The sequence below is a fragment of the Camellia sinensis genome, chromosome 14, assembly GCF_055761805.1.
Source record: "Camellia sinensis isolate YWXY chromosome 14, ASM5576180v1, whole genome shotgun sequence".
NCBI lineage: Eukaryota > Viridiplantae > Streptophyta > Magnoliopsida > Ericales > Theaceae > Camellia > Camellia sinensis.
Window position 1 is genome coordinate 32493077 of NC_138974.1, and position 26471 is coordinate 32519547.

At 36.8% G+C, this 26471-nt stretch overlaps 3 protein-coding genes across 8 annotated transcripts; all 3 read right to left on the reverse strand.

The window, feature by feature from the left end:
* Positions 1 to 415: 415 nt before the first annotated feature.
* Positions 416 to 7144, reverse strand: UVH6 (RAD3-like DNA-binding helicase protein). The gene is made up of 12 exons (XM_028231183.2): positions 6407 to 7144; positions 5705 to 5985; positions 4928 to 5010; positions 4412 to 4815; positions 3718 to 3911; positions 3347 to 3527; positions 2956 to 3080; positions 2487 to 2576; positions 2281 to 2359; positions 2107 to 2183; positions 1374 to 1482; positions 416 to 959 (listed from the first exon to the last, which is right to left on the reverse strand). The coding sequence occupies exons 1-12, from the start codon at positions 6941 to 6943 to the stop codon at positions 840 to 842; spliced, it is 2280 nt and encodes a 759-aa protein (XP_028086984.2). The 5' UTR covers positions 6944 to 7144; the 3' UTR covers positions 416 to 839.
* A 9768-nt stretch (positions 7145 to 16912) lies between these two features.
* On the reverse strand, positions 16913 to 19570 carry LOC114286974 (non-structural protein). 6 transcript variants are annotated; one of them, XR_014351426.1, is made up of 9 exons: positions 19350 to 19565; positions 18788 to 18845; positions 18396 to 18701; positions 18273 to 18321; positions 18085 to 18179; positions 17803 to 17911; positions 17463 to 17587; positions 17303 to 17364; positions 16913 to 17202 (listed from the first exon to the last, which is right to left on the reverse strand). XR_014351426.1 is itself a non-coding variant. In XM_028230210.2 (8 exons), exons 1-7 carry the CDS (start codon positions 19484 to 19486, stop codon positions 17304 to 17306), a joined length of 798 nt encoding a protein of 265 aa, XP_028086011.2. In that variant the 5' UTR covers positions 19487 to 19568; the 3' UTR covers positions 16913 to 17206; position 17303. The 6 variants fall into 6 exon arrangements, 5 of the variants coding, with proteins under 5 accessions (XP_028086011.2, XP_028085997.2, XP_082763265.1 ...); XM_028230210.2 differs by lacking the exon at positions 17803 to 17911 and having other exon boundaries at positions 16913 to 17206; positions 19383 to 19568; XM_028230196.2 differs by lacking the exon at positions 17803 to 17911 and having other exon boundaries at positions 16913 to 17206; positions 19350 to 19563.
* Positions 19571 to 20446: 876 nt separating this feature from the next.
* Positions 20447 to 23290, reverse strand: LOC114313639 (Pentatricopeptide repeat (PPR) superfamily protein). The gene is made up of 2 exons (XM_028260045.2): positions 22790 to 23290; positions 20447 to 21875 (listed from the first exon to the last, which is right to left on the reverse strand). The coding sequence occupies exons 1-2, from the start codon at positions 23075 to 23077 to the stop codon at positions 20619 to 20621; spliced, it is 1545 nt and encodes a 514-aa protein (XP_028115846.2). The 5' UTR covers positions 23078 to 23290; the 3' UTR covers positions 20447 to 20618.
* Between the last annotated feature and the right edge of the window lie 3181 nt (positions 23291 to 26471).

The following is a 26471-nucleotide window of genomic DNA, read 5'->3' on the forward strand; positions in this document are numbered from 1 at the left end:
TTGCCAAAAAACCTAGCTGTGTTTTTGCACTCAGACAGTGGGTTGCCGAATACTCCCAAGGAAATTCCTGAATGTTTATTCCATCAAATAAATTCTTGAATGCTCATTCAATATATTCCACTCATGCTTGATGTACAGTTGGCAACACTGTTGTATCACTGCCAGAACTATGTGGTATAGTTAAGCATCTATCCCAATCGAATTATTTTCACTCCATACAAATGGATAAGGAGTATTTTCAGCAAGAGATGGTCCTAATCAAATTTTTGGGTCCACTCCATATAAACGAGATAGGGAGTATTTTCAGCAAGAGATATATTGAAGAGTTAGTGCTACACGCCAAAATTCAAAGTTCATCAGAAGCTTGGTGTAAAATTTCAGAAAAACTCACTTGTTATGCTTACATAGATAATAATTAGGCAAAAGCGAAATTGATTAGTCAGAGCAGGTTCAACAGATAACAGGAAATGACTACCAATCTTACATCTGTTACAAAACCTTAATGCAACTATAATCACAAAATCTCAGAAAAACAAAGGAGATCTATATTGTGCATTGTTTGACAATCAAAATTGCAACTCCATCAATCCATGAAATTGTAAAAGCTAAAATAGACTATAGGTTCAAACTCATTCCTCTCAGCTGCAACAGTAAGCTAATTTCAAGGTTTTTAAAACGGATATTTTCCCTCTTCAGCAAAAACTGCTCCTTGCATTCCTGAGAACAAAAAAAGGTTTCTGCTGCTTAGCTGACCACGACCTATTTGTTGACATGAGAACTGCAAGGCCAACCACCGGCTAACCATCATATAAATATTGCTCAAAGACTGAATAATTCTTTTAAAACAACATCTCCCCAAGACCGCCATTGCCCATCTTCTCCAAGTCTTCTTGTGACAATAGGGTTTTCTTACCACTACCGCCACTCTTATCATATGGTTGAGCCATCTTCCGTAAAAACTGCACAACATATGGAAGAATAAAACAATAATAATACACTCAAGTTCAACACTTATGAATTTAAAATTGTCAGTTTGTACTCAGTCAAACCACCTTAAGCTTCCAACACTGAATTTTAGAATAACTAATATTTCAAGTTCTAGTTTAGATGTAATTAAGGAAAAAAGTGAAATCTAACACCTAAATTGGTCCTTTTTCAAAACAGAAAACTGGTCCTGTTACCCCATCTGGCCTCAATTTTAGCTTTCATAACAGTCATTATTTCTGCATTTAAAATTATTCCACAGAGGAATCAGTTGCAAGGGGAATCTAATCACATTTCCTTGCTATTTAGAACTGTTCCTCATGTATACTGACATAGACCTGCAGGCATTCTCTGAAAAATGTAAGCACTGCATAGTAATAAGCACACACCTCTCGTGCTATATGCATAGCCATATCAGTACTCAAGTTTAGGTGAGCATCACGTAAATGTGACAGTATCCATCCAGGCAATTTAGAACGTTTGTCATGACGGCTGTACCTGAACAAATTAGAGATGGTCATCAGAACATAGAAGGAATAAAATTCCCGATAAATGACAAGTTAATTTGCCAAACAAATGGTTAACTGTGAATTCTCCAGGCATTGCCACGATGAAACAAAATCTAGTTAACATGCTTTGCAAACTTGATGCCTTAATTTTTTGGTAGACTGTACCTTACATACTAGCAAATAGCAATAGACGTAAGAATAGCAAATTACAGCCTGCATGCATCTGGCACTAAGGTTTCTTCCATCAAATGTTCTTAATAATATCCTCCCAACATTTTTGTTGGTTCCCCATAGACTCGATGGCCAACAATGACACTGGTAGACTGTTCAGTCAACATAATTTTACAACTTCCATTTAGCTTGGCAAGCTATCTAAATTTAGTACTTTAGAATTATTTATCGATAGATGAAGCTAATAAGCAGACCAATCTAAATTAACAAAAAGTACAGAATCTACTTTTAGCAATCAAATTCCAACCATGGATCTGATTGTCATGAACTTTTGATTATTTAGTTACACTTCTGAGGTACAGAATATCTTTGACTGATAGTAAACCCCCAGGATTGAATACATGATGTAGGAGCAGTATTAATAATTCCATAAAAAGAATACCTTTTGTCAGCAAAAATCATCATCCCATAATCTGCCTTTGAACGGATAACTCGCCCCACACATTGAGCAGCTTGTCTCTGAATAAATGTAGTCCCATTATTGAAGCTCAAACTTATTTTTTCAAAAGAAAAAAAACACAATTATCACACAACCAAACATGCAGTACAAACATACCAGAGCGTCAAAAGTCAGAAAATCGCCTTCCTTTATCTGGAAAGTCTCCCTTAAATACTCCAAACGTGCAATCAATATTCTGCAACAATCAAGAAAATAAAGCTTAACGGATCAAAAGGCCTAGGCAATGAACTTCATAAACATATTTGGACACAGCCGCTGATATTTTCAAGTACCAAGGCTGCAAAACAGTCGTAGCAAATCACCTGCTTAATGTATACTGAAAAGGGACCCCAAACATGATAACAAGTCTGCCATAATGTCTATCAAAATCAATACCTTCTGCCACTTTTCCCCTACAAGAATACAGTAAAATAACAATCATAGAATCTCATCAAAACCTGATGTTTCTCTATCAGTATTCAGTTGACAATCAAATGAACTGTTTCAACATAGACACCCCATTATTATTTGCTTCAGTAAATTTGTAAAACCAGGAGAAAAGCATGCAGACAATTTTTAATTTTTTATCCTGCATTTCAATGGATGGAAGGGCTTACTTTGCCACAATGTCACACCATAATTTCTGATTAACCTCTCCATTCTAATTGAACACAAGTGTATTGATGTCTAAGTATATGTTGTACTTGATAATCTTTTAGTTACAAACCCAAAAGAGGTGGCTTTTGTTCAGATCCCTACTTTCAAATTTTGTAAAAAAGTGGGAAGGTCTACCTGGCAACAGAGAAAAAGACAGCACCCCGCCCACAATCACAAGCTTTGCGATAGTTATCAAGAGCCAGTGTAGTTTCCACCACATCCTGAGTCTCAATAAAGACAAGCTTATGTTGCATTATTTCCTGCAACAAAGATTTCAAACAAAAAAATATAATAATTGTAAGGCAAAAACAAACTTCTGTTTCTTTCTGGTTAGAACTAGAGAGATTCTATAAATTCAAGTGGACGAAATTCCCATAAAATACATTACGTATTTATCTTATACATTGATATAACGTTTCCATCACTTTGCTTTAACAAATATTTTACAGAATAGAACCTTAATGAGTGACAAGAAAAAGAATTGTTTTCTGTATACGAGAAGATAAGACAGACAGTAAATTGTCACCTTCAAAATACCCTTTTCATTCCAACTGTTGACTATTCCATCCATATACGAGTAACTGACAAAAAAGCACACTATCCCATCTGGAACAATAGACACCATCTCCAGCAAAAGCCTCCCATAATTTCTTTCTACACCTTCGTCAGTTCTCATATCATATTTTGTGCTAACAGGAAGCTGATCACTGAAAAGGACAAGCCAAATGGTATTAATTGCAGAGAAAACAACAAACAAAACAACAAATTAATTAACATAATGGCATAGATGACTTTCAACTAAATAAATGAAAAGAAAAAAATTACAGTAGCAGAAAATTTTTAAAGTAGTAAGATATTAGATAAAATAAAGAAATACACAACAGTTGAACCATGTACCTTCCACGGGTCAGAACCATTGGGCATATACAATCCCTTGTCAAGGACATCGTAAAACTTCGGCTAACAACCGGATTGAAATTAAGAAGGCGAGGGTAGAGATCAATAGGGCTTAGAGTTCCAGAAGTAATGACAACTGTCTGAAATCGTTCAAATACAGGCTTTATGGCAAGAGAAGCATCATGGCAGCTAAGCTGGAAAGTGAATATGAAAACAAAATTATCTCCTTGTAAATAAATAGCATGCGTAGAATACAAGATGAATTTGAAATAATCAATGCCTGCTGCGGCATATTACAAGAATAGATGTAGTTATCACAAATGACCACTTTCTGCATTTGTAGAGGCAACAAAGATGGAAGGCAATTATGGGTATTATTAAGATATTCTATACAAAAAACGAGGGGAAAAAAAAAAAAATGATCAAAACATCCAATCATTAATCTATTACTCTGGAGTTCGGACACAGAACATATAAGATGGATCCAACACAAGTAAAGATACTTGACCTAGAAATGATAGATGGGATACGTAACAAGTAACATATGTGGTGTCAGACCAGCAATAATTTGTGCAGCAACAATACAATTTATTGATTTCAGACAATGGACCAACAAGTCTATTGTTTCCTACAGTTAAGGGAGGGAGGGAAGGAAGAAGAAAAGAACACTTAAAACTTTCTAATATAAGCAAACCTGCAATACGGGATCCGGGATATTTGGCATTCTCTCATCAAAAGGTTCAATTATAATTGAGAACCCCCGAGTGTATGTCCCCACGAGTGTTGCAAAGTCACAAATTGTTTGAATATGTAAAAATTCATCCGTGTCGGTTATCTCTAGTGTCATCATCAGTGAGTGCAGGCGGTCATAACAAAATCTCAGTACTTTCTGGTCGATCCCAACTTGTGCATTTATAGAGGCCACAAAGGTAACAGGTCCCTCCTTTTCAACATTCTCAGTTTGCAGACGCCCTTTAAGATATTGTACTAATCTGCGTAAAACAGATAGGAAATGCTCTGCCCGGCGTATGTTTCCAGGAACTGCCTCCTTGAGAATATCATCGGGCAAAGCAGGATTTGAGAGCCACGTATCTGCGACTGCACGCGTAGAAGAGCATATGTTGTGATAATTGATTGTAATGTCATTTTTTTTTAAATTACAAACAGGGTAACATTTAATCAATCATTTGTGCATGAGAATTCCACATACTAGGTAGGTTCCCTCTTTGTGCCAAACCTTCAACAAGCCGGTTGTATTCTGCACGCAATCTGCCTGCATCAGTGGCCTTAAACCTTCCTACCATTCCAAACAAAGTAAAACCATGTATCAAATTTTAGTCAGAAAAGGACACAGCAACGAGTTTGGAGAATGCATAACAGGATAATTTTCCACTACCACAAGTTTATCTTGGTCCTAAAAAGACTTTGAAAGAGAAGCAACCAAAACAGGTGATTATAATTATAATTATAATTATCATGTAGTTTAGTAAAATCATATTTGAGGTTCTTGGTTTTAACATAAGGGATGGCATTAAATCTTAGGTGAACACCCCAGGGTGACCTAACGCATTGAGGTATGAGCCTCTTCGCTTGAACCTTGAGGAGTTTCCCCTTGGTTTCATACCAGCCAAACCCATACATACCTTTTAAAACAATGGCTCTAACACATTAAAACTGAATATTACAAAACTTCACTTCCATATCGAAAAGTATGTTAAACTGAGCACATAAACCATCAATTGTAGACACGAAGAACCTGTAATTCATGTATTTAAGTGTGTGGGTAAGCAAAATTATACCGAAGAAAATAAATTTGCAATCCTAAAGCAGCAGTCCGTTTATAAATGACCACTTTTGGCATAATGAGAGTGATACTGGGATACCATGGGCCATGTAATCAAGTCCACCAAGTATCATGATAATACTGCAGAAAACTAAACAGACTACTTGCAAGAAGACGAATGGAACAATAAAAAGAAGTGCATACCTTTCAATCTCATGAGACATCTTATTGAGATTCCTTGTTGCCCCTTCTAGGGTCTGGCTCCTCACACTGACACTAAGTGCTTCAATACACACATTGTCAATATTATGTGCCTCATCGAACACCACAACTGACTCCCTCTGCATTTCCTTCGATATGATCCCAGCAACCTTCGGGTCAAGCAAGTACTGGTAACTATAAACCACAACATTTGCAAACTGCACCATATGGCGCGCTAAAAAGTACGGACACCACCCTTTCTCCTTCCCAAACGCCCTCAAATCCTGCAAGAATTGGGACAAAATCTCATTGCTCAGTAATAACACATCATTTGCTAAGCAATTTTGGTATAAAAATTTGGTCATCTCAGAATTACTCAAAACTAATGTCGAAAGGTGAACTAGTGTTAATCCACCACTTTCCAGAATTCTTTGACAGTTCTGTACACTAATTTCATGTCCTGGACAACTGGAACTTGATTCCTAAAGAAGTGGGACTGACTAATTGAGTTATAGGGAGGAGAAAAGCAACAAGAAAAAGGAAATCACAGAGAAGGATGATGATATGTGTGTGTCACAAATAAAGAAAAATCAATGTCAAACAACATAAAAGATGCAACATTGTTTCATTTTCAGAATATTACAGCAAAATCCACACATCAAAAACCACAAAATTAGAAAAATTCGCAAGAGATTCGAATACAACCTGCAAGGTGTAGACACCAGGGGGCAAGACCGCATTAGAAGCAGCCTTCTCATAATCCTCAAAAAACGAACAAGTGGGAATATTAGGGTTTTCAACAGCCAGCGAGCGGACCCAACTGGCAGTAAGTTTGCGGCAAGCGGCATCAACAGAATCCCGATTCTCGGCAGCAGAGACAACGGAGGGATTAATGCAGAGGTTCTTGCGAGAAGAGAGGCCGAGGGCGAGAATGCGGGCGGAGGGGCCGAGGTGTTGGAGCTGGTAGCGGTGGAGGAAGCGGAGCTCGGCTAGGGTTTTCTCCATCTCGTGGACGGTGCGAGTGCAGTAGAGGAGCTTGACTGGGTTGGAGGGTTTAGAGAGAGAGTAGCTGGTGATGAGAGAGAGGAGAGCGATGGTTTTGCCAGTGCCGGTGGGCATCTCGAGAAGACAGTGGCCTTTGGCGTCGAGGGATCGTTTGAGTTCAACCATGTAGGAGTATTGTTCTGGGTATATGTGATCGTATGGGAAGTATACTGTTACGTCTTCTATCTGAAACTTCATCTTTTCTCTTTCGATCTCTGTGTCTCGCTAGATTCTGCTACAAAAAGATTGGGTGGGATGATGAGTTTGATCGTTGTCTAACATTTTAGGAGTGACGGAGCCATATGGTAGCAGCACCGTGCCAATGACCCCTCTCAGGACATAAGACGACGTCGTTTCAAACTGAGAGCCTGTTTGTTTTTTCTTTTCTTTTTTTGGTCCAATTCAAAAGAAATAAAGACAAAGAGTTAAAGGCATGAAGCCTTGATTACACATTACACAGAAGAGGATGTGCCTAGAATATTTGCAACAAACAGACATGCAACCTCAGTAGGAGGGTCATTCAAAAATACAAAAGATTCTTGGTGATGAACCCCTAAATTAGCCACGCCATCAGATGCTTTGTTTTCTTCTCAAGGGATGTGTTGGATGGTTACATTTGCACCTCTGCAACAGGAGCTTTGCATCTTCAAGGAGGGCCCTGTGCTGAAAGTTTGGGCTAGATTCTTCTTGGATGAGTTTAACAACTTGCACAGAATCAATCTCAATAGTAATGTCTCTCAATCCTTTCTCTAATACGATAGTGAGACCCCTATATGCTCCCCACAACTCTGCTTCCAAGCTTGTGGCTTCCTCCAGTCTTCCATGGTAGCCATGAATCCAAGTTCCACTTTCATCCCTGAATAGGCCTCCATAACCAATTGGTCCAGGGTTACCTTTTGAGCATCCATCAATGTTGAGTTTGATTGTACTTGTAAAAGGCAAAGCCCAATTAGTTTTGTGTTGTAGAAGTTGACCAGTAAGGTGATCAGATTTGAATGTTTCATAAGTATCAGTGGCTTGTTGTTGAATGTATTTGGTGGCTTCATATACATTGCAATCTTCATTCTTGAAAACAAGATTGTTTCTATCTTTCCAGGTTTTCCACATAGCAAATAAAAATACAATACCCTAAGGAATGTGATAAATTTTTTTCTCCTAGCATTTCAAATTAGTTTGGAGCCATTGATTCCAGGATTGGTGTGCACTGGATTGAAGCCAGCTATGGCTTCGAATAGCTAGCCAAACTTCCTTAGTTTTAGGACATTCTTTGAAAAGGTGGTATTAGTCTTCTTGAGCTAAATTACACCTGGAACAACTGTCATCCATGGTCAAACCTCTAGTTTTTCTATGATGGTTGGTCAAAAGTTTCTTATGAAAGAGCAACCAACAGAAGCCATTTAGTTTTTAAGGGATTTTTTGTTTCTAGATCCATTGCCAGCTGACATTATCACTATCCTTATCCAAATTTGTTAAGAGGTCATAAGCTGCACTAACAGTGAAGTTACTAGAAAGAGCTCTTGTCCAGTGGGGGTTATCAGGTACCTTTACAAATTAAGGTAAGTGGATTTGGGATATATCTAGAAGAATGGACTGTGGGATGAACTCAGTAAGTGAATCAAAGTTCCAGGACCCATCTTCATTGATAACATCAGCAACTTTTAAACAGTTAGAGGTATGGTCATCTGGGCATTGAGATGCAATAGTAGTCTCTCCACAACACCAATCATTCCAGAAGGATATATTTTTGTCATTACCAACTGACCACTTCACACCTTTTTTAAGAAGATCCCTGGTTTTGATGATGCTTCTCCAAGTGTGAGAAGTCAATCTGTTACTAGGCCAATCTATCAATGATTCTCTTTTAAGATACTTGCCTCTGAGGATAACAGACCATTGAAAGTCCTTATCACTGATTAATTTCCAACCAAGCTCAGTTAGAAGTGCTAGATTTTGGTCTTCAGCTATTTTAATGCCAAGGCCTCCCTGTTGTTTTCTCTTGAAAACTTGTCTCCAATTTACAAGATGGACTTTCCTCTTGACAGGAAGGTCTCCTCAAAGGAAGTTTTTGTTAAGCCTATCAAGGTGTTGGCACACACTTTGAGGGAGTTTAGTAGTTTGCATGATATAAGAAGGTATGGCTAAGGGTACAGATTAAATAAGGGTATTCTACCAGCTAGGAAGAGGGTATTGGCTTTCCAGGTGAATAGTTTGTTTTGAAATTTCTCCATAATGTCATTAAACATACACCTCTGAATTCTACTATGGAGAAGGGGGACTCCCAGATATTTGCCCATATTTTTTGTAAGGCCTATCCCACAAAACTGACTCAACTCTTTTGCCTTCCTACTATCCACATTTGGAGAGATGAACATTTTTTTATTTATGTAGGCTAAGTTGCTGACCAGAGATGAGACAGAATTCATTGATATGTACACAAAATAGTCTCACAATTAAGTTGGTCAACTTGAGCAAATAGGAAGAGATTTTCTGCAAAGAACATGTGTGATATAGAAGGGCCCTCTTGAGCTACTTTAATACCCTTCCATTGTTTTTTCTCCACTTTGCATCTAATCATATTGGACAATCTTTCCATACAAAGAACAAATAAGTAGGGAGATAAAGGGCCACCCTGTCTCAAACCTCTGCCGGGTGTGAATTCATCCAAGGTTTCCCCATTCCATAGTAAAGAGGATTTAATGGAAGAAACACAAGACATAGTAAGATCAATCCAGTGAGTATTCATATTAAATTCCTGAAGGGTATTTCTAAGAAAATCACAAGAAATCTTATCATAGGCTTTTTCAAGGTCTAATTTAAGAATAAGGCCACCATGTTAACCTTTCCTATGATGAAGGGTATGGATTAACTCTTGGGTTATAATGATGTTATCATGAGTTGACCGGCCAGGGAGAAAACTACTTTGGTTAGGACTGATAAGACTATGAAGAAGGGGTCTAAGTCTGGTGACAAGAATTTTGGCTAAAATTTTGTAAGCCATATTGCAAAGGTTGATAGGGCAAAATTGCTTAATGGTTTCAGGGTTATCAGACTTAGGGATAAGGGCAATAAGGGTTCCATTGATTTTTGGGGGTATAGCCTTTTCAAGAAAACAACTTTTAATAAAGGCACAAATATCCTAACCAATAATGTCCCAAAATTTATGATAAAAGATGGCTTGGAAACCATCCCTGCTAGGAGCTTTGAAAGCATTAATATGCTTGGTGGCTTTCCAAATCTCATGATTAGTTAAACCCCTAGAGATCCTGTGATTCTCTTCAGGTGAAATGGTGTGAGTTGCAATATTATTCTAGTGACTAAGTTTGACGATTGGAACAACTTGGAACATAGCTATAAAGTAATCTTGGATGTGTGCTTTAACAGCTTGGGCTTCCATTATCCAGTTCCCAGTATCAAACCGTAAGGAATCAATTTTAAGTCTCTTCCGTTTGGTGATAGTAGACACATGAAAATATTTTGTGTTTTTTTCCTCTTGCAAGAGGGTTTTATTGTATTGACAAATAAGGTTTTTTTCCAGTAAAAATAAGTTGTGGGAAAAGTGATTAACAAGAGCTTTTTGAATTCCTTCAATGTGAGATAGAATACATATTTTTCTTTTAAAGATATTACCAAAGATTTCCTTATTCCAAATTAGGGAATCATCAGCAACCTGCAATAAATTAGTACTTAGAGATTGATTATGATCCCAAGAGAAATAGATCACATCTCTGTACTGGGGGTGTTAAAGCCAAGCTGCCTCGAAGTGAAAAGGATAATTACAAGGAGAAAGTTTAGAGATAACTTCTGTGTAGACAATGAGAAGAGAATGATCAGAATAGGTCCGAGAGAGATTCTGCACTGTACCGTCTGGAAAGAGGGTGCACCATTTAGCATTGCACAATGCACAATCCAAACGCTCCATAGTATGAGATAAACCTTTCCTATTGTTCTTCTAGGTGAGTTTAGGTCTTGTGCAGCCAAGATCCATGAGACCACAACGGTTGATTTGGTCTAAGAATCTGCAACTTCGATTTTGTTAATTAGTCAGGGTGAAGCTCCTTCTTTCATGGTTGCTACTAATTTCATTAAAATCCCTAGCAATGAGCTAGGGCTTAGTCATAGAGCTGGTTGTGTCTTCCAAGTCTTGCCAAAGGTTTTGACAGAGTCTGATGTTGGGGCTTGCATAAACTATGACCAACACCCAGTCCTCATAATTTTGCCTTTGGACCGTGGCTTGAATCACTTGGTGGTTAGCAATATGAGCACTAACTGAGACTTGTGTAGGATTCCAGAGGAGCCAAATGCCTCCAACACGACCCACAGGGTCTACAATTATAGAAGCAGTATATCCTAGGTTGTTGAAAAAAAGTCCCATAAAATTGAACAAAACTTTGGTTTCAAAAAGTGCCACCACATCTCGTCTATGAGTTCTGATGATCTCCCTAAAGTTCCTTCTGAGGGTTTTGTTTCCGGCTCCCTGACAGTTCCATAGCATGACATTAATTGATGGACAATTGGGGCGGTGTTGTAACGGTTCTGAAAGGTTTAAACCAACCATATTACGTACGAGAGTTTGGCTCAGAGTAGTTGACCTCAGGGCTCCATTTGCGTTGCTTGAAGTGGTTGGCCAGCTGCGCTCTGCCATCTGGGCTTTAAGTTCAACCTAATTTCTTCTATCCACCAAACGATGCTTACTTGGTGAATTGCTTCGTTCGCAGGTTCCAGGGATGAGCCCACCGCACTATGTGTCATCTCGGACATCTGAACTTCTAAGGGTTGGTTTGGGATGTTCTAAAAAAGTGCACTTTTTAACTTATTGGCTTATATGGGTTGGGTTTGGGTTGGGTTTGATGTGATGTGTTAGAGAGATGATGTGATTTAAATAAGATGATGTGACTTAAATAGGATAATGACTTTTTGACTTTTTGTATTATTTAGTAGATGCCAAACTTGGCCTAAATCCTCCATTTCTATTTTGGTAATGTGGTGGCTTAGGTTTAGGATCTAGTGGTTTTTTCTTAGTTAAAGAGTTTACAGAAGAGGGGGGTGGGATTATAAACTTCTTGGGCATTATGAATATGTGGTGATAAAGGAATAATAGGACAGGAGCTGGTTAGGATAGTGGTGACCAACTCATGTAATAGGCTTTCAGGCTCAAAGGCAGAGTTTAACACAGGTCTACTCTCTGAAGCAGTGGTACTCTTCACATGGCTATCGTGGAGGATTGTGACTGAGCTAGCCATAAGGTGGTGTAAAGCAGAAGGAGTAGACTGATGTGGATTAAGCGCAGACTCAGAGTTGGGGTGTGAGTTATTTACACTAGATGAGGCTTGAGGGGGGTTTGTGTGCTGAAGTACCTAGGCCTTCTTGCCTTTAGTTAAAACAATGGTGCCATCCATGATGGATTTGGAAGTTAAAATAATGGGGCTTCTTGTGCATTATGGGCCCGAAGTTTCGGATATGAGGTGCTTGTGATTTCTCCTATTGACAAGCATTCATGGGCCAAACTGGGCTTCGTTGCCAAGGTGTTGATCATTTGTTGGGCCTGGATGTCACGACCCAAACCCGGCCCTATGGGTTTAGCACCGTAACCGGCCAGTAATCCAAGATTACCGAAGGCCTGCTTAACAGTAATATAGTAAAACAGAGTACAGGGCCTGGCGGAAGCCAATACAGTAAATAAATAGTGTCCATTGAGCTGTGACATTCTGTATGCAAAAGGACTTTTCACACATTTATACATAAACAGTGCAGAACAGTATACACAATATTTACAATCATTCAAACTAGGGACTCAACCCTAGATAGCGGTACAGTGAACAGTCAGTCTATACAAAACAGTGAAACAGTACGGAAGGGGGAATTCTTAAAACGCCCCTAAGCCTTAGCAGATAGGCTCGGAACCTCGCGGTGAGGCACAAAGGCTGGCTTGACAAAACTGGAGTAACCCTGACGCCTCTAGCTGTGGTCTGGTGCCTGAACACCTACATATATATATGAGCAGTGAGCTAAAGCCCAGTGAATAACATAAAGCGTAAAGGGGTTTAGAATGAATGTCCTTACAGTAACGAAAACAGTTCATTTCAATCAGTAATTCAGTTGCTCAGTACGGTAAACAGTCATATGTGGTACATCCATTAGCATAACAGTAACAGTAGGTCTTAAAAGACCGAACAGTAATGATGGCCATCAGTCAGTAAACAGTAGTGGTTCCACAAGGAAACCGACAGAGATCTCTGTAACAGTAACAGTAACAGTAAACCGTAGGTACTAAGGATGCCACAGTACAGTTCAGAAATAAAGGACATACATTCATTCAGTAAATAATACCAGTTCAGTAAACAGTTCAGTTCAGTATTCAAAAGATAATCAGTTGAACATATCTTTACACAATTGTTACTCACAGAGTTCGGGCTACAGTATGCTAGAGCGTGTCTCTCCAGTCGCCAACCCTACACAGTGAACAGATTGAACACACTAAGCTACACAGTTGGGAAATCTCATAACTTAATCCCTAATTTGCCTTGGTGTGTTCTACATCGATATCCTCATCAAGATGTCTTAAACTAGGCCTAAGAATACCTAGGATGGGATGAGGATGCAAAAATGCACATTTAAAAGCATTTTCAGGATTTTCAGAAAAACAGAGTCCCGCTCGAGCTCAGGTTTCCCCGCTCGAGCGTACAGGCAAACAAAGGTACTCGCTCGAGCGCAAACTTTCCCGCTCGAGCGTACTGTAAAGGTACTGGATGGGTGAAATCCCCGCTCGACACCCGCTCGAGCTTGTCACATGACTCCGCTCGAGCGCCCAATCCTCCGCTCGAGCGGACTGTAAAACAGTGCAAGATGCTGGAAGCTCGATTTTCCCGCTCGAGCGGCACTTCCCCCGCTCGAGCGGACGACGGAAATCTGGAAATCCCAGATTCGAGCTCCAGGTCCAAAACCAAGCTCAAAAGCATCAAAACCAATCCTCTTGGGCCCATTTTCTGGAAAACATTTATAAACACATAGGATATCATGTTTTAAAGCTCAATTTTTAGAAATCAAAGCCCAAGGGTGTTTAATTCAAACCCAATTTAAACCATTTTTCAAGCACAAGATGAACATGCAAACATGCATGAATTCAAACCATTTTGAAGCTTCAATTTGATGCTCTCAGGAGCCAATTCTTTTCAAAACATGGTGAAATCATGGACTTAAACATGATTATGAACATGCATGTAACCCTTTGCCATGAAAACAACTCAAACATCTACAATACAAACATGCATGCATGAAATGAGCTTCAAATCAACAACAATGAACCAAAATATGACTTAGTTCTACAATGAAGCATGACTCATGCAAGAACTAGCTCAAACACATCAATAAAGGTTGAGTTCCCTTACCTAGAGCCTCAATTCCAAGTGTAGGACCACAAAGCAACAATCAACCTTCAATTCTCTTCAAATTCTAAGCAATATTGAAATGAACTCAAGACTCTCACTTCCTCTCTCTCTAAATTCGGCTAGAACAAGAAGAAATGGCTAAGCAAATGTGTTTGGCTCAAGTATAATGAGCTCAAAGTGTAGAGGTAGTGGCCCACTCAAGGGCAAAACGGTAATTAAGTCCAACTCTTTAATTAGCATATTTTAATCTAATTTAATCATACCTAATCAGTTTTCAGGTAAATACACCACAAAATCACATAAATTATGATGATCATTAAACATCAATCAGTTTCTAATTCGGTCGCCGATAAGGCCTTCAATTAGCAGTTTAAACATATAAGTATGAACAGATAATCATACAATCAAACAGATAGAATGCAATTTAACTAACATATACTCAATCAATTCGGTTTCCAGTTTCAGTCAGTCAGTTCAGTACTTTTAATCAGTTCAATTATCAGTCAAAATCAGTCTCGGTTAACAGTAATTAGCGGTTAATCAGTCATTAATCGGTAAACAGTATGAGGGTTGTTACACTGGAGGAGGAGCCGTTGGGATTTGCTCAGAGAGAACAACTAAGCTATTGCTAACACCTCCTTGGTGTGCCGGAGCCAGTGTCGGAGACAGTAGCTAAACAGGTTTAAGATTGCAGTATTCTTTACAGTGACCAACCTTACTACAATTAATACAAAAGTAGTGAAGGTGTTCATATTCTATTATATAAGTATATTTACCAATAGCAAATCTAGATACAAGAGGCTTTGTAAGATCAACTTCAACACATACCTGAGCATACCGACCTCAAGTAGACATGGCTATATTCAGATCCACTTTGAGTGGTTTACCAACCACCTTGGCAATATGGAAGAGAACCTTTTCATTGTAATATTCAATAGGGAGTTGTGGGAACCTAACCTACAGAGCTGTAGCAACTTCTTTAGCTTCCGATGGCTTGAAATCGTGTTCCTATCGACGAACAGTTAGGTAATGATCCATGATTATCCATGGCCCTTCTGTGTATACTCTGCTGCAGTCAACGATCATTTCAAATTTCACTAGGAAAAAGCCAAGCCCCAGATCTGTGGCTTCAAAGTCACCTTGTAATCTCCAAATTTTCCTTAATTTGTTGACAAGAAATTTGAATCCCACTATTTTCCCCAAGAGACAGACTATGAGACAATCCTTCCAAGGTTTACGTATCGATTTCACGAGTCGTAGGGGCAACTTGATTCTGGGTATTTTGGGAACTAGGTCTTGCTCTTGTTCGTTTTCTAATAAGGCCTCATTATCCTTTTCATCAGTGAGGAATTCATCATCAATGGATAGCCAATTCAAATCATTATCAAAGGCCTTTTCATTAGGTTTAGGCCAAGTTTGGCAACCAAAAAATAATCCATCTTTTTATCTTTTTTCCATCACATCACCTCTCTACTTTTCTACACATCTTTTCGTAAAAAGACAAAAAGTACACTTATTTAGGTCATTTCAAACAAGAGTTTGTTTTCTTTGTGAGAGCTTGTTTTCTACACATCTTTGTGAGAGCTTGTTTGAAGGATTTCTTTTGGGCACCTCAGATGGCGTGGGAAGCATTTCCATTTCCTGATCTTCTTGGTTTGCCTTAGGTGTTGCCAGATTCTCCTCCATCGGTTGATCTCCCTCACCAATCGTAAAGCTCTTGACCTTTTTGGTGCTTTGCACCAGACGATCCTCATCCTCGATGGATCAGCCATTGTTACCAATGTTTAGAGAGAGAGAGTCTTGACCGTTGTTCTCTGACATCACGTTTTGCGCACAACTGAGAGGTTGTTTGACATCACCTAAAGACGTCACATTTTTTTTTACCCTCTTCATCTTATGCAGACAAATTAAAAATTTAAATTTTTTTTGAAAAAATTTCAAAAACAAATGCAAAAAGGCAACTATTTTTAATTTATTTTTGTCTTTTTTAAAATTTTAATTTTTCAATTCGTCTCATCTTAAAAAATTTATTAAAAAAATTCATAAAAATTAAAATTAAGTTTACAAAAAAGAAAAAAAAAAAAACTTAAACACCCACTGACATTAAAGCGAAATATTTCAAGAATTGCATGGTGAATAATTAAAATTCGAATTTACTGGTGGTGTTTGGCAACTTGGGTTTGAGATTTTTTTTGATTTTTTCCACTAAAAGACAAACTTTTTGCAAAACAAAAAAAAAAATACATCCAAACAAAATATCACATCCAACCCCTAATCATTTCACTTTTTCTCTCACAAACATCACATTCAACCACATAAAAACCCAACTATCTTCCCAAACACAAAAAAAATTTCTCTAATAAAATCCTACAACTAAAAAAACCTACATAAAAACTCACTTTCCAAACACCCACTGAATTTGGGATGAATGTCAAACTAAAAAGAAAAGAATTGTAAGTAAAACAAAATTAATACAAATTATTCACTTTCCCCTTATTCATTTTACAAACCCCCCCTCCCAAAAAAAAAAAAAAAAAAACAATAGGGGGGGGGGGGAGTTTGGCTATAAAAATAGTTTGAACTTTCGAACAATGCATGCAAATGTACCTTTTACAAAATGATTTTAAAAAAATAAGTAATTTCTTTAAAAAATTAGTTTTGGTGGTGGGAATCTTATCTTTTTAAACACATGTACATGGAAGTAAACATGTTTTTCTCGACGTTCATATCTTGAAATGTATAACAGTCCATGTTTTTGTCATCATAAATATGCAACACAACAAAAGCAATCTGGCCCCCTTCTTGTAATCTGAAAAATGCTTCATTATACAACATCAAGATTCTTTTCCTAACTACATCACATACTCTATTTGCAACAAAATAGATTCATAACAATGCCAAGATCCTAGAAGATACATTTCCTAATTGAAGATGATGATATAAAGAGCAATATGGGATAACCAGCCAGAGAACCAAAAATGTTAGTTGTGGAGAGAACTGGGACTACTACTATGAACATTTGCTCTGCAAGCCAGGTTGACTTCTAGTTTGGTTCTGCTACTCCAGCAAAAACTGACTACATCCAAACCGATGAACCATGGGATGAAAGAATCAAAATGAATGACCTAAAATTCTGTTCACAACTTCAGAATATGAAAATTGTATGACCCACCTCACTCTTCTGTCGAAGATGTCTTGGATGCTATGCCTTTAATTACATGTCGACATTGAAACCTGTTAAGACGTTAATAAATTAGATATCACTTTTTTCAATATTTAAAGTAGAAGATTACCAATAAGGGAGAAAAAAGTGCAGTTGGAGTATTAAGTACCAGATCAAATCATTTGAAGTAGAATCCAACAAACTGACAGATTCAGCAGTTTGAGCAACACAATGTTGAGCGTCGGTTTCCAAATCTTGGGTTCTACACTTGAATCGTAACCTGAGAGGCACTATCTGCAACATAAAGTGCCAACCATACATACATTACTGTTAGGCCATAAAGAAAGTGTAACCATGGATGAAAAGCTTTAAGTTCTTAATGCTAGAAAACCTCAAGATACATATAACAAGGTTAACAAATCATCAGAGATTTATCTAATCATTTCAAACAATTCATGACACTAAGCATATAGACATTGAAACATATCATCATTCCACAACACCCCCACCTTCATAATTAGATGTCACTATTAGATTGACTGGGGACTCAACTCCAGCTCAAACAAAATCCTTATCTAGTTCCAAAGGGATTTAAAAACTTGACCACAAACCTGAAATCTGACAATGATATACTGCTTTCAAACAAATGTGAGTACCATACATCCTCAATTAATCAACAAGTTTCTTGTATTTATCAAGATTCCCAGGATGATCTAAGAAACAACCTCTAAAATCTAGAATTACTAAAAGCAACAAAATGTACCCTACTAGTTGTGTGTGTGAATTGTTACCTTTTTGCTGTACCTGAAGTCACGCTTGGGAAGAAAATGCAGGGGCAGGTTGAAAGAAGGTGGAGCTTTAACCAACAAAAACAACTTGGTAGGGCCTAAAAAAATGATAAACAGAAGTGCTATAAATTGTAGAAAATTTATTTCTGAACTATCTATCTGCTAGTGAAAAGTTAAGCTAAACTATTTACCTGCATAAGAATCAGATCCTGCTCCCTTGGAAATTAGCGTCCGAATAGCCTATTCAAGACATGAACTATAAGGACCAACAAAAGTGTAATTAGAAAGCATAAATACTGATAAGCTTTAAGAACCTTTCTTGAAAGCCCTTCTGCTGCTCGGCTTTTAGTGAAATCAACATCACCTCCAGATACAACCTTTCCATGTAAAAAGCACACCTCATAAACATGTCGAGGGCGTATTGGGCTGGCTCCAAGAACCAAAATGACTCCATTGATATCGGGAATCTCACTAATCATCAGTTGCAGGGCAGTTCGGAGGCTAGAAATTGTCGTCATCACTTTCTCCAGTCTTCTAATCCCCTGTTTTACCTCTCTCATTCTCCCAGCATGCTTCCTCCGGAGAGATGCCTTTAATTCATTTTGTGCCAGAACCATCTCCTAAAACCAAAAATACATAGGTTGCATAAATTATAGCACCAAAACTCCTACAATGGAAGGAAACTATCTTCACTCAGCTAACATACCAATTCTTTATACTCAGTTTGAAGTGTGTCAAATTCAAGACTCACATCCTGCAAAATACTGCAAATATAAATTGGTTTTAGAGGCCCTCGCTAAGCAATTAATTCAAATTCACCACCACATCCACCATTAGAATCAAGAAATTTAAGACAAATATCAGCTGTAAAATTTGGCTCCTACCCAAAAAAAAAAAAAAAAAAAAAAAAAAAAAAAAAATTATTGGCAGAAATTTCAGTGGTGAAATAATTTATTGCTATCTAGATATGCAAATTTGAAATTACTAGTTTTTGTTCTTCTCTCTCTCTCTGGCTTTTTGGATGGGTGTATTTGGGAAAGGCTGTGACTTTGATACTTTCAATCTCATTACTAAACCAGGTAAAAGATCACTATAACTAAATATCTCAATCAACTAAATATCCCAAGAAATTAGTGTGAATGAGACAGTAAACGCTCTTAAATCTCATCAAAAAAAAAAAAACACTCTAGTTTCTGAGACGAAAACTTAATTAAAGAAGAAGAAAAAAAAAAAAAAAAGGAATTTTGAAAAGATAAGAAAGAACATACGAAGGGATTTGCTGGTGCATGTAAAGGACGAACCCTAGGATGTCAGCGACGACATGGAATATGACGGAGCTGTCAAAGCACTCCGCCCTGGTCTCGATCTCCGTGAACTCCATCTCCGATCTTCCTTCTCCTTCCATCTCTGCAACTCCCAATTCCAGACCTTGCTGCTCTTCTGCTATTCGAAAACAAATTTGGGCGGGTTAACGTGACAGACAATGAAAAGACTTGTTTGGGCACAAGTATAGAGTCATCCAACGCCGGAACAGATGCATACGTGGATTGGATATTGATAGCATAAAATGGGTAATTAAGGTCAGAATTTTTAAAATGTAACGTTTAATTAGCCCCTAAAAATTAATTTAAGCAAATTGTAAAAATATTAAAAACAGATTGGCTCATGAAAGATGATCAAAAAAGATAATTAGTTCGGTAGATTTTGCTATAATTGAATTATATTTAGAATAAATTTGAATTCCGTTTAGAAATTTATTATTTTAATTGATTTTTTGATTTTTATAAAAGGACATACAGAAAAATAAAGACAATGATGTGATAACTTATAGTAATTTTTTAATTAAAAGTTCAAGTGCCCAAACAAGGCTCATTCAATTAGTCTTTTGATCAATTACACTTTTGAATATATTTGAAGAGGTAATTTATCCTAATTAATCTTGTAGAAGGTCTAGCATTTTTTGAACAAATTTCATAGAATAGTTTACTCCAATTAATTTTCTAACACTGTATTTGGTTAAAGAATTTGAGAAGTAATTTGAAAATGAAAATTGGTTAAAGAATTTGAGAAGTAATTTGAAAATGAAAAGGAAAAAGATAGATAAAATATAAATAATATATACTTATATTTCTTATAGTTTCATATACCTTTTTCATTTCATTTTCAAATCTCTTTCCAAATTTTTCGACTAAATACAACGTAAGAGACCACTTATATATTTTTCAAATATCTTTCATATGGTGAATTGTCAAAATCCCGCATAAAATTACAATATAAACATTATTGCCTCGTATTTGAGGTCTCTCAAATATTGAGATATATTGTACAAACAAAACAAAGAAAACCACACCAATCATCATCCTTCTTTGTCATCAAGTTTGCATTGCAGTCGTATTTGATCGGTAAGTGATACACAAAAAGCAGATGAAGCATTTCTCTTCGCAACAAAATCGAAACAAAATCACACAGAGATTCCAACTAAACTGAAAAACAGGATATTAATTCTAAGGTCTGAGCATATCATTTACATGCCATGCTTAAGAAATACAAATTGAAACTTCACTTACACACATTTTACTAGTTAATTTCATAAGCTTATGAGTCTCATCATCCAACTCAACTTTGTCCATCTTCATGCGTTCTGCAACTATAAGTGGCATCTTACCAGCTTTGACGTAAGTACGCAAAAGCAAGTTATAGACTTCTGTATTCAAATGGCCAGCCTTTCGAAGGGTGACCAACAACTGCTCTGCCCCATCAACGTTGCCTTGCTCTTCAAGGTTCCTAAATACTTCTCGAATGATTTTCTCATCGGGTTCCCATTTCTTCACACTACCAACAGCTTTCTTGAAACAATCCAAAACTTTATCCGTCTGTTTTTGTTTCAAATAGCCCCAGGTGAGAAGCTCCCACGTGGTGTAACTTGGTTTGATGCCTCTTTGAACCATCCGATTGTAAAAATTCTCCGCCAATTCCATCTCTTTTTTGTTGATGTAAAATGCAAGAAGTAAGTTTGAAACCCTAGAATCACCACTGCCAGAAACAGATTCCCACTCGGTATAGATTTTCTCAGCTTCCTCAAATTCATTGAGTTTTAGGAGAGAAGATATCATGCAATTATACTCTGCATCATTCATTTTCAGGAATGTTGATTTCATCTTTTTCCATATCCGGTTCACCTCATCCTTGCTTCCTATGTTTGTATGCAGACTAAGGAGGGAGGAATAAGCAACACGAAATTTTCGAAAAGTCCTCTCCTCCATTTCCTTCAAAGTAGGTTTTGCTTTATCAAACAACAATTTTCTTATGTACAAGCTGCTTAAAGTGCTGTATGTAACCCAGTCCGGATCTATTTTCGCCTTCTTTAGCTCGAGAAAGATCTTCTCTGCAGCCTCAACATCATTCTGTGAGGCACAGGAAGTTAGCCACAGATTGTAAGTGACCACATCCGGTGAAGTGTTCTTCTTCAAATCTTGAATCACTGCAGGAACCTTGTCTAATTGGCCCTGGGAGATGTACAGAGAAAGCATGTGGTTATAAGGAAGAGGGTATTTCAAGAAACCACATTCAGACATTTTTTCCATAAGAGCCTCAGCTTTAGAAGATTCCTTGTGCTGGACATAGGTGTGGAGAAGAGAAGTACAGGTAGGCTGGCCTTTCAGTCCATCGGGAAGATCTTCGAAAAACTTTTCTGCACTACTTAGACCACGAACTTTTGCAATCAAGTCCAAATGAACCGCATAATCTCCCGGTTGCAGCTTGATGTCACCTTGTATTTTCATCCATTCACATATCTGCATAAATAATCAAAATTGAGACCCTGTTGGGGAACAAATCACATACACAAACAATACCAAGAAGAATCAATCACAAACAAGAAAATTTGACACACAAATTTACATGTTTCAAAGAATTTTTTTTTTTTTTTTTACATGTTTCAACAAGATTGCCTACAACCAGTTCCACTATACAAAAAGAAGAGAAGAGTACAATGCGGCTGATTGTGAAAACAACAATATATTTATATGTCAAGTTTACATCGACAAATTACCATAATATTCCTACTACAATGCCCAACCCCCTTAGAGCAGGACATCAGTACTAACCCGGTTTCACAATCTCAGCACCATCAACTATAAGGCATGAAGTGAAAGACATAATCTTCAGTAATCTAAAATCCAAAATCATTCAAATCAAACACGCCAAAAAGATTAGCAAAAAATTGAATATTGTGATTCCGTTAAGCCAAGGAGTTATGCCATACAAACAAGTAAATTTTATGAGCATTTTTTTTTTCATTGTCCCATTTCAAATATAAAGATTCATCACTCCATATTCTGTGCCTAAGTCACCAAAACCCACATTCCACAAATTTCCAGATAAAATTGAAATTATACTAGTGAATACACCTTTTGAAGTTTTAAGCAAAACTCAATCCATATTCTTCCACATTTCCCCTTATCTTTGCCATATGTTCAGCAGAATCAAACAGGGTTTAATACCCGCAATATCTAAACCCAGAAAAACGAATTGCAAGTATGTTTACATCCCTATCACACAATACCAACTATGTTAATGTCTAATTCATAGAACCAAGAACCACCTATTAGGCATAAACACAAACACACGATAAACATGTAATAACAAACAGATAAAGCAGTAGGGTTAACAGAGGTCTGAACAATGGAGAGAGAGAGAGAAGCCAGACCTCGAGGGCGTGCTTGAAGCGCTTGTGCTTTCGGAGCTCGCGAACGATGCGATTGAGCTCGTACTTTCGGACTACGTGCCCTTCCTCTTTCCATTTCCGTATTGCGATCACGGCGCTGCGTTTGGCGTACACGAGGCTCAAAAGTCGTCTTCCCAGCGTGTCTCGTCCGGCGGAGTTCGTGGCGGCGATGGTGGGGCCGCCAGTGGTTGCGGGCTTCGCCGCCACTGCCGCCACCGCAGAGAAATAGCGCGCGGCGGCGAGGGTTGTTCGAACGCGACGGAGCAACATTTCTGCGCTTGGCGTTGTGTGAGCTTCTAGTTGCCAGTGACGACATGCGACCCAGTGATTATGGGCATTTTGTTTCGATCTCTACAAAAAGAAAGCCCACCGGCCCATGTCAAAATTCATTGCCTAAGGCTGACCCAAATTGAATGTTGGGCTTGTAAAAAAGACCCAAGCTTGCACAAAGTTAGACTGGGTTGGGGTTGCCCAGATTAGAGCATCTACATCGCCCTCTCTACAATGGCTTTAAAACTATCGTAGAGAACAAAAGCTATAAATATCAGCTCCATCAACCTTTCTACACCCTTCATTCATTTTGTGAATGCTACAGTGTCTCAATTGATTTGTTGAGGTACTGTTCACACGGTAATCAATTTTTTATTATATTTTCTGAAGCAAAGCTGGGCCAAAAATCTGTGATTAGTCATCTATTCGACTGTCCCCCCTGGATGTCTCGTGAGTGCCCTGTAACAAAGAAGGAAAATGCTTAAATTTGGTCTGACCGGTCGACCGCCCCTCAGTGGGTTTGGCTCTCCTGTGTTGATGTTGCTCTGCTGTTGATCTGTTATTGTCTTGGACCTTGTTTATAGTTGCTTGTTCATAATATTTTAATGAAATAAAATTTTAGAATAGAGAGTTTGATGGAGTGTGTAGGCTACCTAAAATACAAACGTAAATTTTGAATTATAATTTAGTTCAAAATTTGTTAAGGTTGATGCGATTGCTCTTAGGCCTGTTATAGTTGCACTAGTCAAGTAACTTCATTCTAGTGTCGTCTGGGGTATTCTATTATGGTACTTCTAAAAAAATACAACTTATTCAAAATTTGTATATAGTGTAACTTATGTGTGGGCCACATCATTACGAGTTTGGGATGATTATTCAGTACTCCCGGAGTATGGACACATGTCGCTCCATAATGTTTTAATTAGTGGAGAGATGCAAGGGTCGATTTTATATTGGGGATGAGGGAACAACATGGGACTAAGTAATTGATGATTGGCTTGGAGTATGGACACGTGGTGATCCGGGAGTATTAAATAATTTCCCATAAAGTTGATATATATATATATATATATTTATTTATTTATTTATTTGTATGTAAAATTATTGTTGATATTACAGATTTTAGAGTATAAGAGTCATTATATGAGTGATTTCCATTTATACCTTTTAAAATAAAATTTATCATCAACTTCCTCTCTCACACGGTGAGGATTCATTTGGCAATAATTTTTTAGTTGGTTTTTTTTTTTTTTTTTTTTTTTTTTTTTTTTTTTTTTTTGACTCTTTTAGCTTAGGACGTTTTTGCTTGGTTGATTTTTTGGCTTTTTTGCATTAGAAATGATGTTTCCAAAGTGAAATGACAATATTGCCCTCCACTTGCAAATGATGCTTTTTAAAATTTTTGTTTGTATATGTGTCGATTTGGTAATTTTGCATCCCAACTCAAATGTTTTGACATTTTATGATTTTATAGCTTTTTTTTTGTGCCCATATGTGATTATTTAGGCCCACAATAAATGCCAAATCGAGGCTGAGTATGGAGATAAATTAAAAATGGGAAAAGTTAGGGATCATGAAAATTTTGTCATGAAAATGATCATGAAAAATTTATGATCTTTGGATTTTCTTGATTAGTGTGTGGTGCTTTATTCTAAGTGTAATCCAAGGATAACAAAACTTTCATGATTATTTTCATGACAAAATTTTCATGATACCTAGCATTGCTGATTAAAAATTGTAGAAAGAATTAACGGCTCGTCTACGTGAGCGGTAATAAATACAATAATTATATGACCATCATATTTTGTAATAGAAAAATGCTATAGACCTTAAATAAATTATCAAATTTTTTATCAAATCTTTCACATAAGTGTGGAACCCACACAAACTACATGTGTGTGGATCGCACACCCATGTGAGAGGTTTAATAAAAAATTTGATAGTTTATTTGGGATCCCTAACATAACTTTTTGTAATAATTAGTGTACTAACTAGTGTTATGGCATTATTATTGACCCTATTTATTATACAAATTACAAATATTCAAAACCTCTAAAATGATGTCACATCATTTGTTAGTACACTAATTGGTACATATAACATTATTCTATTTTGTTTATTAAATAATGTTACATGTACTAATTAGTATACTAAATAATGTTACATGTACCAATTAGTATACTAACTAGTGTATCAATTGATGATGTAGCATAATTTAAGAAGTTTTTGATAGTTAAATTTGAATAATGAGTGAGGTGAATAATAATGTCATAATTAGTATTAATACACTAGTTAGTACACTAATTGATAAATGAATTGTTTATTTATCACCATGTTGACAATAAATATGAATGGTAAGGTCAATAAATTAATGTAATAATTATATATGAAATAACAAAAGAAATATAATGCACAAATAAGCTGCAACATTGTTCGTATTTTACTTATTTATTTTTTCAAAATCTTCCTTATCATATTAACTAAGAGGGAGATTGTCCAATAAGTCTCATATTTTAGATTTATAATCTCTATAATTTCATATTTTTTCTCGTGATTCAGTTAGTCCTTTTAGCTGTGTAATGAGTTATTTGCTCATACAATGGAGTGTCGCATTTAGAAAAAATACACTAAAGAGTTTTTTAGTATCACATTTGGAAAAAATATATTAAAGAGTTTTTAATTTTTTTACAGTATTTACATCATAACTGCCATGTTAGAGCATCACATGTCACGTTTGGAAAAAGTATACTAAGGAATTTTTAATTTTTTTTAGAGTGTCGCATTATACCCATCACGTTATCACATTAGGGAAAAGTACACTAAAGAGTTTTAATTTTTTTTGAAGTGTCACATCATACCCGTCACGTTGTGACATTAGGAAAAAGTGCACCAAAGAGTTTTTTATTTTTTTTGAAGTGTTATATCATACCCGACACGTTGACACATTAAGAAAAAATACAGTAAAGAGTTTTTATTTTTTTTGAAGTGTCACATCATATCCATTACGTTGTCACGTTTGGGAACATGCTAATTTAGTAACTTTTTAACTATTTGGCTAAAATATGAGCTAAAAAAAAACTAATATGTTTGGGATGACTTTTTGGTTCTTTACAAAAAGATGTGCAAAAAGTAGAGAAAAAAGAAATTTTTTTGACTTTTTTGTATGAATTGTTGGCTTTTTAGCCTTTTTAGTAACTTTTTGACTTTTTGACTAAACTGATCGTTTCCCAAACAAGGCCTAAAAAGTTTTTATTTTTTTTGGAGTAAAACTTTTGGAGTGTCATATCATACCCTCCACATTGTCACATTTAGAAAAAGTATACTAAGGAGTTTTTAATTTTTTTGGAATGTCACATCGTTGAAGTGTCATATTAATACCTTCTACGTTAGAGTA